Source organism: Durio zibethinus, chromosome 14 (genome assembly GCF_047325235.1).
Source record: "Durio zibethinus cultivar Kanyao isolate XHJ-2024 chromosome 14, ASM4732523v1, whole genome shotgun sequence".
Lineage (NCBI taxonomy): Eukaryota > Viridiplantae > Streptophyta > Magnoliopsida > Malvales > Malvaceae > Durio > Durio zibethinus.
The window spans coordinates 2999803-3013831 of NC_143175.1; the positions used below are offsets into that span (position 1 = coordinate 2999803).

General features: G+C 34.1%; 1 protein-coding gene and 1 pseudogene across 2 annotated transcripts in view; both read right to left on the bottom strand.

Moving 5' to 3' along the window:
* Nucleotides 1-308: 308 nt before the first annotated feature.
* Nucleotides 309-5757, bottom strand: LOC111293993 (replication factor C subunit 3). Its single transcript, XM_022887095.2, has 12 exons — nucleotides 5624-5757; nucleotides 4632-4737; nucleotides 4395-4505; nucleotides 4015-4047; nucleotides 3454-3622; nucleotides 2983-3164; nucleotides 2617-2753; nucleotides 2417-2515; nucleotides 2087-2156; nucleotides 1939-2013; nucleotides 1109-1154; nucleotides 309-610 (listed from the first exon to the last, which is right to left on the bottom strand). Exons 2-12 carry the CDS (start codon nucleotides 4713-4715, stop codon nucleotides 552-554), a joined length of 1065 nt encoding a protein of 354 aa, XP_022742830.2. The 5' UTR covers nucleotides 4716-4737; nucleotides 5624-5757; the 3' UTR covers nucleotides 309-551.
* Nucleotides 5669-14029, bottom strand: part of LOC111294582 (polyribonucleotide nucleotidyltransferase 1, chloroplastic-like) — a 31055-nt pseudogene continuing 22694 nt past the window's right edge. Inside the window, exons 9-24 of the transcript XR_016327382.1 lie at nucleotides 13596-13708; nucleotides 12724-12980; nucleotides 12535-12606; nucleotides 11786-11899; nucleotides 11355-11446; nucleotides 10231-10408; nucleotides 9901-10082; nucleotides 9701-9750; nucleotides 9477-9549; nucleotides 8733-8805; nucleotides 8529-8636; nucleotides 8350-8444; nucleotides 7745-7861; nucleotides 7229-7270; nucleotides 6264-6756; nucleotides 5669-5808 (exon numbers count right to left, since the gene is read on the bottom strand). The product of XR_016327382.1 is annotated as a polyribonucleotide nucleotidyltransferase 1, chloroplastic-like (transcript). The remainder of the gene's footprint in view (nucleotides 5809-6263; nucleotides 6757-7228; nucleotides 7271-7744; nucleotides 7862-8349; nucleotides 8445-8528; nucleotides 8637-8732; nucleotides 8806-9476; nucleotides 9550-9700; nucleotides 9751-9900; nucleotides 10083-10230; nucleotides 10409-11354; nucleotides 11447-11785; nucleotides 11900-12534; nucleotides 12607-12723; nucleotides 12981-13595; nucleotides 13709-14029) is intronic.

The window sequence follows — 14029 nt, forward strand, 5'->3', positions numbered from 1 at the left end:
TTCTCAATCCAAACATTCATGTGAATAAAAAATATTAATAATTTTATTAGCTATGAATTAAGAAAATTATTAGGTATTTTGTTTTTTTCTTTACATAATAATGAAATATTTTCTATTATTGTAATCCAAGCAATGAATCAAATAAACTTGAAGTATTCCATGTCCCCTATTATGAATTATATATTGTATATTACTCTTATTTGAAATTTCATTGATTTTGCATGTTAGTCCTTACTCCTCTAAATTATTATAGTCAGCAGTGATCAGTTTCATTTGCTGTAAATTACGTCCATGGAGAAGAAAAAATATAACTGAAAAAAGGTCACTAAAGAGTGAAGGCCATATGCAATTGCTAGTAGAGAAGACAACTAAAAGTACAACTTAAAATCCTGCTCATTAGTCATTGCAAGAAGCTAACAGGCCATACATATTTTATGAACAAAATAACAAGCCGACTAACAGAGGAGCCGGTAACTTATAATCGGATTCTGGGAAATGACGCCTTCTTGCATCGCTAAACGAGTAAAAGGCGACGATGCTGGTTTTATTCTTCAGCCAAATGTGGCAATCAGGAAAGCTTTGTAAATGCTCATGAACTTGGCAACAAAAGCTACAAAATTAATCAGAAAAACAACAATGAATGAAATTGACTAGCAAAATCTACACTGCAAAGCACATTGTCAAGCAATGCCTTAGAAAGGAGAGAAGCATAATGTCATGCAAGTGAAATATTTTAGCAGCCAACTCTGTCAACAAATATTGACATTAGAATATAAATATAGGTCACATATCATTGAAAGAATGTCAAAATTGATTTCAACAGCTCAGGATTAATAGATGACCACTAGCCCAAGAAACCTTCAAAGGGTTTTTTTGTCTTGGCCATGACCAAATCTGTCATTGATCGAGGTAAACCTTTAGTAAATAAGAGTATACTAGCCCCATCCGAATCTCATTTTATACCCACCCTCAGTTAAATGATCACAGTCCACTAAGATATTCATTTGCAGGAAAATGGAGGAATGTTTCCTCTGACTCACAAAAATTTTTCTCAATTCCAAAAGACAATTAAGTGCTGAGTCAATCCCAAAACGAAGATATTCTGTACCTTCAATATGAAAGATGGCTTTCTGTCCAAGACGCATCCTATGCTCCTGTGAAATTTTACGAAATTGAATAGTCAAGATATTAGTACAAATAAAATAGAGCTAGAGCTAAATTCAGCATTATTTTTTTTATATTAAGCAAGGTGATGCCTATGACTTTCAGCATTCCACAGACATAAATCAGATCTGATCACCCTAAAAACATCTTACCTTAACCTCACCACCAGCATATGCTGAAATTTACCACAAAACTGTAGAATTATCACTCATTTGATAATTAATTGAAAATTTCTACCAATCAGCTCATGGCTTGGTTGTGATCCGCTATTGATAGACATGATGCCTTCAACTTAAAACTAAGCATCCATTTTACATCAAACTCCCTTTGCTCGAAGAATTTGAGAATTTCTTCCACCAAAAGCATAATCCATTTCAATTTGCACCAGTGAGAAATAAGAACTTTTGGTGGACTATGCGTCATGCAAGTAAATTAGATGATTCTTTAAAGTTCTACCCAATTTGTTAAAAAAATTTAATTAAATAATAGTACAGATGTTTGATCAATCTATGACATCCTTCTTTTTCCTTCATTATTTAATTTGGAGGTTTGCAAAATAGAGGGAAGCAGCTGAAGGATTTGTGAGAAGATTGGCTAGGTTTTAAGACCAAAGAATTGAGCTGAGAATTAAGATCAATATGCTAATGATTATTTTCCATGAAGCACATGATAATCAGTCATAATTTAACCAAATGAAAAAATAAATCTAATGATGGCTAGGGAGTTAAAACAGACTGCCTGGTCATACAAGATAGGACAGATTATTGAACTTACATAATATGCAGCCCAATGGCACACCTCATGCTTTAGCTCTGCATCCAATTTCTTTAATAATTCATGAAGGAGCCTCTGAGACAGCAAGGAAATATACTTTAATTGGAGAAAGGTACCAGACTACAACATGGCATTGGGCTGTATTTACCTTCAAGACAATCTCGGGAGGGATACAATTAACAAGCAATTCATACACCTTCCCTCTAACCTGAAACAGCCTAAAGAACACAGAAAAGGTTTAATAAGAGAGCATGAAGCTGGATACCTAAATAGATACTATAAAAAACATTTTATGTCCCAATTCACTTTCCAGTCATACTACCCTATACATCTTCCCCACAATAACTTTGGCAGTGGCTAACACACATTAAATAATTAACTAACTCATTACCAGATGGGTATTGAAAAGAATGATGTAATTGTTGCAGCAATTTTACTAATAGAAAAATAAGATAGTTTAAGATGCTGCAGCCGAAACCTTTTAGGGCTCTGCTCTTTCATTATGTCAGTTGCTATTTCAGATATATATTCCTCCCAATCCATTGGCGGAATTGCTTGTTTGCTTGTAAAAGGGTACCTATATTAAGGAATATGGTACAAAAAGACAGATGTAAGGAAGTTTAGTGCATTGATTTGCATGACAGAAGGATTTATCTATAAAATAACACTAAGCTTAACTGTTGAACACGGCAAGTCTCAAATGACAAAATAGCTCTCCTTAAACTCCGGTTTGACTTTTCTGCAATGCGGGCTGCAAAACCAGATGGAAGTTGCAGCCCTTCTTTCTTTCCAATGAACTCCAACACCTTAATGATCTGGCATGGAGAATTTTACAGAAATAAAGTCAATTCACCAACAACCAGCCAGACAGGGAGAGAATAAAGATTTCTCCTTGGAAAATAATATTCATATAAACATCATAGCTCTTTTTGGTGACAGTCCATTACAAGGGTTGGTGGACAAAGAGTTGAAGGAATGTTTCTAGGTATTTATCCATGTATTCTTTCGAATGTTAATTAATCGAAAATATTGAACTTTCCCAACCTGTTCTTCTGAAGGTGCATTTATTCGGATATTCAGACAACGAGACCGAATTGCCTCAGTGACTTTTGAAGAACTATTACAGCACAAAATTAGCCGGCAAGAAGCACTATACTTCTCCATTGTTCTACGGAGAGAATGCTGGGCTTCTCTCGAAAGCTTGTCAACTTCATTGAGTACTAGCACTGACACTCATAGGAGATCATGTGAATAAAACAGTTAACTCATATGCAATTATCCAAATTTCAAACAGATATAGAAATTTACCAACTTGAAATAAGCATCAAGAAGAATAACGAATAGAAATTATAAACATAAAGGACAAGGCCAATGAATGTCAAATCCAGAAAACTAAACACTCAAGATACAAATGCAATGCCATTTGGAAGACATGTTTTATAATTGAATTGTAAAAGAGAGTCATGCTCCTAACTAGAATTTGTTATGTTGGAAAGAAAGAATTATCAGAATTACCTTTATATCCTTTTTTCCCTTTGGTGTCAATTGGCCTATTTTTAGCCATTTCTTTAATTATCTCTTGAACTATATATCTGTCCTGAAAGCCTACATCGCTTGGACTCAACTCCACATGGTTGGTGCTTGATAATGTGGTCAACTCCAGATCAATGCTTCTATTTCCAGCCTGAAATAAAATTACAATAAGAGGACAGTTTAGTTAAAGAGCAGAGAGGGAAAAAAAGGGCAACAATTCAACCAATAATGAATCATATATGCTCAATAAAACAATAAGCTCCATTATAGCATACAAAGTTAATAATTTTACATGTAAAATCAATTATAAAGATCTCTTAAACATTGAGGACAAAAGAATGCTTCCACATAACTTTGATAGATCACGGACATGAAAAAGTCAAATTCAGTGCTCTTATATGCAAGTCATCATTCGAAATTCTTATTTTTACAATGAAAGCTTAATTGAAAATTTTATCCATGGAAAGTGCATAGAGCAGAATATTACATGGCATTATATCTCAAAATTTTGATATGAAAATTACATAATCCTTTGAAACTTACATCAATTTTCCAATTCCTATTCTCCACTTTCACCTGCAATCAAATAAACAAAATGATTTTTCTAAGTTAAATAACAAAAAACAACTCAGTGAACTTCCTCCTTAACTCTATGAAAAAAAAAACCCAACTCAAAAGTCAAGAAGATATAAGGAAATACAAGCTCAATTTTCCATTTTTCTTTTTTTTTTTTGGTACCAAATCCACAACAATTAAAGGTCCCAAAATTAAATAAGTAAGGAAATTAAAAAAAAACCAAATTTATCATAGTGATTAAAACTTTCCCTTCTTAACAAACCATTTGTAAAAACAAAATTCCTGAATCGAGTCTAAGGGTTAAAAAAAATGAAAAAATTGCCAAAAAGAGAGAGAGAAAATTAGACCTTTTCAGCACTGGGACCAAAGATCTGTCTAAGAAGAGCCATGATTAGGGTTTTCTTGCCAGACCCAGATGGCCCATAGAAAAGTAAATGTGGGCAATCTTGCTCTGCAACCTGTTTAATTCAAGAAAAAAAAAACCCATCAAATTAGAACAATTAAAAAGAAGAAAGGAAAAAAAAATAGGCACTTAATATTAAAAAGGAAACTTTTAAAGAAGTAAAAAAGAAGAAGAGGGTTACCAGTTTTTTGAGATTTAGGGCAATGTCTTGATGAACCATAGCTTGGTCTAGGGTTTTGGGTCGGTATTTATCAACCCACAACATCTTTCAAGAAACTTTTGCTTATCTGAGTGAAAAGAAAATAAGAAACAACGAAAGACAAAGTGGCGGGAAAGAAGAGCAAAGAGTGAGGGAGGAGGGTTTTATATAGGTAGAAAACATAGTTGGGCTGCACCCAAAAAAAAAAAAGTTGGGCTTTGTAATCTGCAAAAACAAAATAATAATAATAATAATAATAATAATGGTGAATGAAATTTTTTTTAATACAGTATGTTTTAATTGAAACATTTAGATGTTATATCCATAAATAAACAATATAAAATGTAGATATTCATAAAATTAATATTAATATAAGCTCATATACATTATTATGAAAAATAAAGTAATTCTGAGTTTCTAGTTCCTAAAGACATGAGAAATCAATTAATTCTACATGAAAATTAAATAAAAATAATAAGAATATTATTTTTATTAGGGAAACTTGTTAAACTATATTACTGACAAATCAAACTAAACTATTATTATTTAAATTATGAACCATTTACTACTAAAAGTTTTTTGTCTTTGTAATTATTTTAAAATAATTCAAAATTTACTTTCTAATTTACAGATCCAGATGACTGAAACTTTGTTGTTTTTATCTAATAAATTTTAAAAAAAAAGAAGAAATATTATTGCTAGAGCTATATGGTAGTACGGATTAATGAAAAATAGGGATGCAGTCTGTACTTCCTATGCTACCAAACGCACTTGTAGTTAAAGTAAAAAACAAGATAAACTAAATAAATATACCTTAAAAAATTGACTTCAAACGGAAGAACTATGACCTATAAAACAATGGTGCAATAAAAAATATACAAGGGCCATTGCTGAAAGAATTCAAGAAGTTATGCACACAAAAATGGGAAGCAAACAAAAAAAAAAAAAGCAGGGGTAGAGCATAAAATCTTTACATCAAAACTTTCTAAGCATCTAGCAGAATGGTTTTCACTGCACCAAACTTGAGCTGTGTTAAGTTTATCTGCCTTTGCCTTAGATAAACATGTTATGTGGAAGCAACATCATTAGGTTCGGCCGCCTCTGCAATCATTTTTAACAGACCAAGTGCAGGCTTCCGGTTATGTTAGGATGAATGTGCCTGTCAAGGAATCAAATATTAACCAATTCACAAGAGGTACACAACAGAGCTTAGCTGCATGCCATTTAAACCTACTTGGATGACGGGCATCCGGTAGCCATTCCATTCAATGAATTTACTAGTACTGAGGTTCTAGAACCGTTTCATCTGTTTGAGACAACGCAGGCATTGTACCCATGGAAATGTTCGTTGCCTTTTCCTTCTTTTCCAGTAATACTTAATGTCACATGCTCAATTTGTAAGCTACCTCATCATAGGCAATTTAAAAACTTACCCAATTAGCAACTATAAGTCCATAGCAAACCACGGATAAAGGAACAGAGCTTTTACAAACTACATGCAACTAGCAAGATTGGAAAGATGCTTTTCTAGTGGTTTTTTATAGCGATATCCGCTTTAAAAATGCATGTTTAGTGAGAGAGAGAGAGAGAACAGAATAAAGTAGGTTGCCATACCTCTGTGTCTTCTAAGTGAGGAAGTTATTCTGTCACCTTCCTCACAACGGTCATTGCATCATTGGAGACCAAAAAAAAATATTGTCGGCATATTATAAGCACAATTATACCTCCATTAAATTATTGGTTACCCTCCCTCTTTGCCAAAGACGCCAGTGACAACTTTACTGCTGCTCTTCCTTATTCTCTTGAAAACCTTCTTTTGTGGCAGTAGAGTGTTCTCTGAAGAATCACTTTGGAGCAAGCTTGCAAGTTTGGTGTCACTACTTTTATCTTTGGGTTGTTCAATCTTCTCTTCAGCTAAAGCTTCTGCTTTGGCGACATTCACAGATTTTTTTGGTGTACTTTTGTTTTTGTCCGATGTTTTACCGGAATCAGCAATAACTTCAGCTGGGCTGCCAGTAAGCTGCTTAGAACTGGATTCCTCTGGATTTGTTTCAGGAACAGGAAGAAGTGCACGGCGGCTAAGGTGAAGTTGTCCCTTATCATGAACCTGGATTAGATGACACAGTTAATGGACAAATTTTCAATGAAGAAAGGAAAAAGAGCAGAGAACGAAGACGAATAAGAATTCTGTCACAATCTAGCTCTTTGATGGAATTACCAGATTAACAGAAGGATAAAAAATTTGAAGCCACTTTTACAACTAATTGATCATTTATTTAACATACATAGTACTACTATGTAGCTCAAGCCAATAGATGGGATGAGTATTGCGCGAACATGGCAATAAATAATGGCTAAAACATCAGAATCAAAAGAACCTTAGTTTAGAGTAAAGCATATAGCATATTAGAAAGCCAGCACCAAAATGCATAGAATATCAAGTTTTTGACACAAAGTGAAGAATAGCAGGAACCCAGCACAAAACTGCAAGGATAAATCAATTTGTTGGGATTACATTTGCCATATTTAGTTTATGATGGAATATAAGCTTAATGACAAGACAAAACTAAGATTCTTACCTTAATAAGTTTAACATCAACATGATCACCAACTTTAAAAGCCTACAATGGCACAAAATCATAACAATAATAATAAGTTCATAGTGATCAACTCATCTTTAAGTTGAGGATAAAAGAAATTGGGACGGGAAATTTTATCACATATTTCAATCTTTCTTTCTTCCTCATTATTTAGAAATCTCAGACATATTCCTTAATAAATTTTTTAGTACTTCATACACCACAAGACACTTAATTCAATATTTCAATTGAGTCAACCACTTCTATTCATAATTATTTTATTGTGAGAAGAAAAGTCATGAGCTCTGTGTCAACTACAAAAGATATCACTAATAATAGTGCAAAGATAAAAAAACTTTGATAAGAGTTGTCATCCTCATCTTATGAGTTAGCAGAAATAGTAACAATAATTATGTACAGAAATAACAAAAAGGAAATGTGACTTAAAGCAAAGGAAAAACTTTATATGTAAAACCAAAATTTTATATTACCAAAACTTAAAAGTAAGGTGATAGCAATCATCAAGATTTTTCAAAAATTGTGCATTTTTTTCAGGATAAAAATATGTACCTCACGCCCTGGAGCTATCTCAACAAAAATCCGTATGGAGCTATTGACTTGATCTCACAATTCCTGATTAAAAAGATGACAGAGACTCAACTTCATATTAACAAGCAACAAGTACAAACAAGAGAGGCTACACTTTCCAGGTATAGAGAACAGAACTTAGAATTTGTTTCCTACATTAAATAGTAGCACTAGTGACTTTACGAAGGTAATTTCTAGGAGGCAACAGATACACAACATTCAAGTGGGGTCCCAAGCACACAAAAGCACGACCAACAGTTGGTTCCCTAACCTCCCCATAAGAATTTGTAACATTTGCCAAAGTTTTGTCTGGGAGACAATCAGTCTCAGTGAAACAGGTTCACAAGGCCCACAGCAAGAATCAGACACATGTACTTTGACAAACAAAAATAATGCTTCAGCCTCTATTGTGCACATCTCCTGTGTGTATTTTTAAGATATCTTTACTACAGGATAATGATAGAAAATTTAACCATTTGCTCTCTAGTTTATCTGAAGGGAGAGGAAAATGAAATGGTCAATGAAAGAGATACCTATAAATATCACCAACAGTCGGAACCATTGTCAGATTGCTAATAATAGATTTGGACTTCTCCAGACTTGACAAAACCTTTGCAGTGATTTTTACCTGCAAAAAAAAAGGATAAGTAAACCTTGTGTTGTGAAATAATCATGTCACTTCAATGAAAAGTAAGGTCGTGTATAATCTTACGATTCCATCATCTTGTGCGTCAATAGCCTCTACGCCAGTTTCTTCAATAATGCTTTTCACCTTCTTCCCACCAGAACCAATAATAATGTCAACTTTCTCTGAAGCGACCTGAAATGATATTGTAAAGGGCATAGAACACATTAGATACTGCAGATCATCAGTTATCATGAACCGCATAAAAGGACGGGTCTAAGATCAACAGACCTTCATGATGTGAATAAGTGGAGCACACTTAGAGAGTCTTTTTGCAGGGTAGGTAAGCATTTCAACATTTCAGCTAAAGTGTTCAATCAAGAACAAGAGCATATGAAAAGAAAAAAAAAAAAATTAGTTTAAAAAATGACAAAACAAACATTTCTCTAATTTCTTGGATAGCATTCTACAGATAGAGCATGCCAATAATCACACAGCACTCTCCACCCCAAGGAAATAAAAAACAAGCTTATTTATCTGCGATTGATAACCAAAAAGGCAATCCAAATGGGCCATTAATCTCCAAAAAAGAATACATGTTGCACAAAGCAATATATGGTTGGCATGCTACCATCCATGGTTAGAAACTCAAGCCATGTACATGTCTGATATATATTTGAGACTGAAGAATACAAGTACAGATTTAAAGTAATTGTGGCTCAGCATATAAATAAAACCCAATTCATTATGAACACGCATAAGAAAGCAAGTTAACATTAACTAAGACACTCTTAATAAGATATAACAAACATATAGGGAAAGAGAAAAGGGGTCAGGAAGCAACTCCATGTTGTATACAAATGAACATACAATTAAATACATCAATGTGCCATCCAACAACATTCAATGCGTAAGAGCCATGCTAGAAGTTCTAAACTAGGTTATCCCCACTCCTATTCTCTTTTAGACATTGTAATGGCTCAACAATTAACTCACGAAAGTTTAAGGGTTCAAAAGTACACAGGTTCACATTACCAAGAACATGTCTGCGGCCTTCCCTTGCCTGTAGGAGTGCCTCTCTCATAATAGGTAAGGAGATCCCTCCTACCTATTATAATCTATACTGACAAAAGGACAGGAAACTCAAATCAGTAATAATTAGAGCCAGGATGGCGGATTTAAGTGCAAAGGGTTTGTTATCGCCAGAGGAAACATGATTACTATCCAAAAAGGGATAAGAATAGTATATGAACAGTGACATTTATATCCATCTGAAATGCAGTTATGCCATCTTGATTTCCAGCAACCTGCAAAGAACATTATTCATAAGGTAATTTCTTTAACGTTAGCTATAGCCTACCAGTTTTGAGAGGGACATTAACATAATTTTTATCTTCTAAGAACGTTTAATTGAACAAACTAGATTACAAATTATAAAGAAAATCCATAAGGATGATCTTAAAATCCATATCTCCAGCAGCATCTTCAAATCCAGTAATGTCAGAAAGAATAAGTGGTGTAGCATCTCCTCCAAATTCTTCTGTGTCCAGAACCATACCCATTGCTATGCCGGCAATGGAGCATTTTAGTGGAACACCAGCATCTTGCAATGCCAAGCAACCTCCACAAACAGATGCCATGCTGTTATGCAACAAAACTTCATGTTAGTAGTATAACACGGTAAAACACTTGACATGCAACTCTTAAAGAAAAACAGAGGTTTAGAATGCAGAAAAGTGCATGATAGCATTTGGACACATTCTTAAAATTTATTAGAAAAAAAAAACACCTTGAGGAACCATTGCTTTCAGTAATGGTACTTTCAACACGTATAGCGTAAGGAAATTCATCTTCAGTAGGCAATATAGGCTCAAGAGCTCTCTCTGCAAGAGTTCCATGCCCAATTTCTCTTCTACTAGGTGCTCCAATTCGTCAACTTCTCCAACACATGATGGAGGAAATGAATACTGAAATATCAGAATAAAAAATTGGAAGTCATTAGCTGGTCTCTCTCAGGGAAACAAGGGGTTTCCCTTTACTTATAAAAACAAAGTTTTGAATCCAAGATAAGCACTTCTTGTTAGCAGATTAATTATGATGTTGAGCAGAGATGTTTCTTTAAACATAGGAGCATCATCCATAGGTGTACAGGGCAAGAGTACAACTTTCCCCTATTAGGAGGGGCAGGGTAGCAAGGAAGTCAAAGACTAAATTGAGCAACCATTTATTCTTTGACTACAGTTGCCTTACAACTGCAGGTGCATATGAACTGAATAAGCAGATATGCAGTTTTCAAAATAAAATCAATGGAAGTTCTCAAGGGCAAGGTTTCCTATAGCATAATCATATCATGAGAATTTTAACATGTAATTAGTGCTTGTTCCGCAAAATTATCACTGGAAAATACAATTTCATCCACTTCATCATACCATTTACATCTTCAATAATCAAGTATTTCCTCCGACTAATTTTATGGGATTGCAGAGCAAATCACAACAATTATCTATTGGAATAGTAAGAGATACACATGATAAGCAAATAGCTATGTTATCTACAAGCCATGTTTTCACTCCTATGTGCTGGTAAATGGATGGTTAATTCACACGCCATCCTTGGCTAACAAGCCTAGATATATTTTCGATTAAATACCTTGGTTTCAGTAGCTAAGAACGCAACAAAATTTCAGTTAAATGTTCCAAAATGAAACAGACAAGCTAAAGTAGATTATGGTCTTTGACATCAATACAAACTCATATTAATAAGGTACTTGTTGAGGACAACGTCCAATGGTGCTAATGATTAATTGCAAATTTGACAAGTTCACTCTCATGAAAATTGAATCTAGCATATACATAAAGAAACTACAGTTGATAACTGAAGCAAAGTATAAAAGAATAAACGTTTCAAACTGACCTGAAGATAGAACCTTTGAATTCCTCTACATTCACTAGATTGTCCACTTTCTGTGCCATTTGTTTATCACCAAGTGTGACCACCGCCAGTGACTAAAAGGACAACGGATGACAATAAACAAGAAGGATAATGAAAACTAGCAGTAAGCATCATGCAGTTAAAATCAAATGGACAGAAAAATGCACAATCTTCCATCGGGAAATAAACATGTGAAATGATGAAACTGAATGTTACTTTTGGCTCTCACTTTAATGCAAACTTAACCAGAATTCAGAAAATATCAAATGAGCTGGAGAAGCAGTCATATGGGCTTATGTAAATGACTTCTACTGTTCATCCATACTCCAAAGACAAGCATGCGTGTAGTAACAGAAATAAGATAGGTGCACGTTTAAACATTTTATCAACAAGAGCACTGGACTTCTACAAACCTGTGTTTCCCCACGTGTAAAGAGAGCACTTCCATGTGTCCTTGGAAGCAATCCACATCTGGATGTGATTGGACGTATCCCTTCTGGTGATCTCCCATCGCTTCTTTTTCCTCCCTGTAACAGTTGCAGGAAAAATGTAAAGAAAGCAGATGTTCTCAGAAGGAATCACGTTTGGCTGAAAAGAGACCCATCCAGAAGAAGCAAAAGAACGCTATTCACCTTTTCTCAATGTAGTCAAGCATTAACTGGCTGACCAGATACATTTGGAGTTATATGACATGATTTGTCGCTTGACAAACGTGTGAAGAGTAAATGTCATGATGTTTTTAGGAAAAAACTGGTAGAAAAAGTGAATTCTTAATCTGAATAGAAATCATAAAACTTATAGGATCTTTAATCTGCAAATTTAAGCCAAAAAGGCAAATTACCAATAAAAATGATAAAATGGTCTCTGAAAATATGGGTTTGACTTTTGGGTAACACAAAATTCTAGTTCAAAGGATTAACACTGATTTCATGTTCAAACTACTTCAAGAATCAGAAGAATAAAAGCCTACAGACAGAAGAAATGTAAACCTCCACAGATAAAGGAAAAAGCTGCCCCCACATAGTTTCATAGTCACTGCTCCATTGCTTTGGGGGAGACATGAGATTCATTAGAACTCTTATAAATACTGATAAAGTTATTTTTCATCAATTGTTATTTGAACTCAAAATTTTCATTTTCTCATGACAATAAGCCTTCATACCTCCACAATACGTCTCCGTAAGAATTTGGATGAAACCTCCTTAAATACCAGCTTCACATCTACCTCAGTAAACTATGATAGGGCAACAGGAATTGAAAAATGTGTTATTGACTTGAAAACAACTTAAATATTAATGACATACTACAAGACAAGCAATTAAAATGCCCGATTGTCCCAACCACAACTCACCAAGGGACTCGATTTTCGAGAAACCGGCTTATGTGCACGTCACCTTCATCTACTTCACCATCAACAACAATTTCTTCATCCTCATCGTCAAGCAAGTCTTGTATTGTTTCAACAGTTCCTGAAGTATTTTCTGTACTGATATATCCCTTACCTGTTAGTATGTTGATAACTTTCTCTTCTAACAATGAGATGGCCTTTCTTCTTGGTAAATTGCTCCTAATCTGCAGCACTTTATGCAATTCGTCACCAGCAATTTTCTGCATAAGCAAATAATTGTTCTATTACCACAAAGTATATTTTTTAAAGGAATTTACAAAAAAAAAAAGATAGAAGAGAGGTAAATACACATGAAAAGCAATTTTTCACCAATCTCTTTTTCAAGCATCAGATATTGGCCTTTTATAGGTTTTCTAAAACTTCTGTAGAAGGTGCAAATGTCCACTTCTAGTGCTTATTCACTTCCCTTCTCTCTCATGTTCTTCCTTTCTGGAGAAGCAATTGAGAAAGAAACATTTCTGGTACTCTTTGAACTACTGAAAATGCTATGACTACATAACATTGAGAGACAGGACTCTCAGTTTTAACTACAAAGTTTTCAAGACAGTTAAGACTCTCAAACCATCGGCATTAACTGCATCACCAATAATTGCTCGAAAGTTTCAATTGTTAAAACACATAAGTTCTAGCTTCTGCAATTAATTTGAAAATCAAACATTTACAAGCATAATATAAGTATAGCATCATTGAACAAGATCACATATATTGTTAGAAACAATAGAATTATATCTGAACAAGAACATAAAAATTAATTCAAAAATCAAAAGAAAGAAAAGGCAATGCATATTAACGGAAATAGAAGACAAGAACCATACTTCCACAAACCGATAAAGCTCAGGAGGTGGCAACTTGATTGCATCAAGCATTTTGGTTTCCCACACTTCTAAACCAAAGCCTCCACAGCAGTGCAGATCACCCTCACTGCATCCTGGCGTTAGTGCAATAGACAAGATTTAAATATTATAATCAAGATAATCTCAAAATCTCCAGATTTTTTTAACCGTGGCTTTTGTAAGATGCTTTATATCACATTCTAAGGGGAAAATGCTAATAAACTCATCTTTCAGCATAATGACACAGGAAAGGCTTATAGTAAATGCAAAACTGCATCTGAAAATGCATATGCAAATATGTATATATACCAGTAATTTTAATCTCTTTAACCTCTGAAACAGAAGAGGTTCCAGCCAAGAAAGATAAGGGTGAAGACACTCATTCTATTCAAACTTTCCTATTGAGTTTATTATGA

Coding starts and splice junctions, on each gene's coding strand:
- LOC111293993 (XM_022887095.2), bottom strand. CDS start 4,715: ATGTTGTGGGTTGATAAATACCGACCCAAAACCCTAGACCAAGCTATG. Junction 4,506..4,631: donor CCCTAAATCTCAAAAAACTG/GTAACCCTCTTC, acceptor TGAATTAAACAG/GTTGCAGAGCAAGATTGCCC. Junction 2,754..2,982: donor ATGCACCTTCAGAAGAACAG/GTTGGGAAAGTT, acceptor TCTCCATGCCAG/ATCATTAAGGTGTTGGAGTT.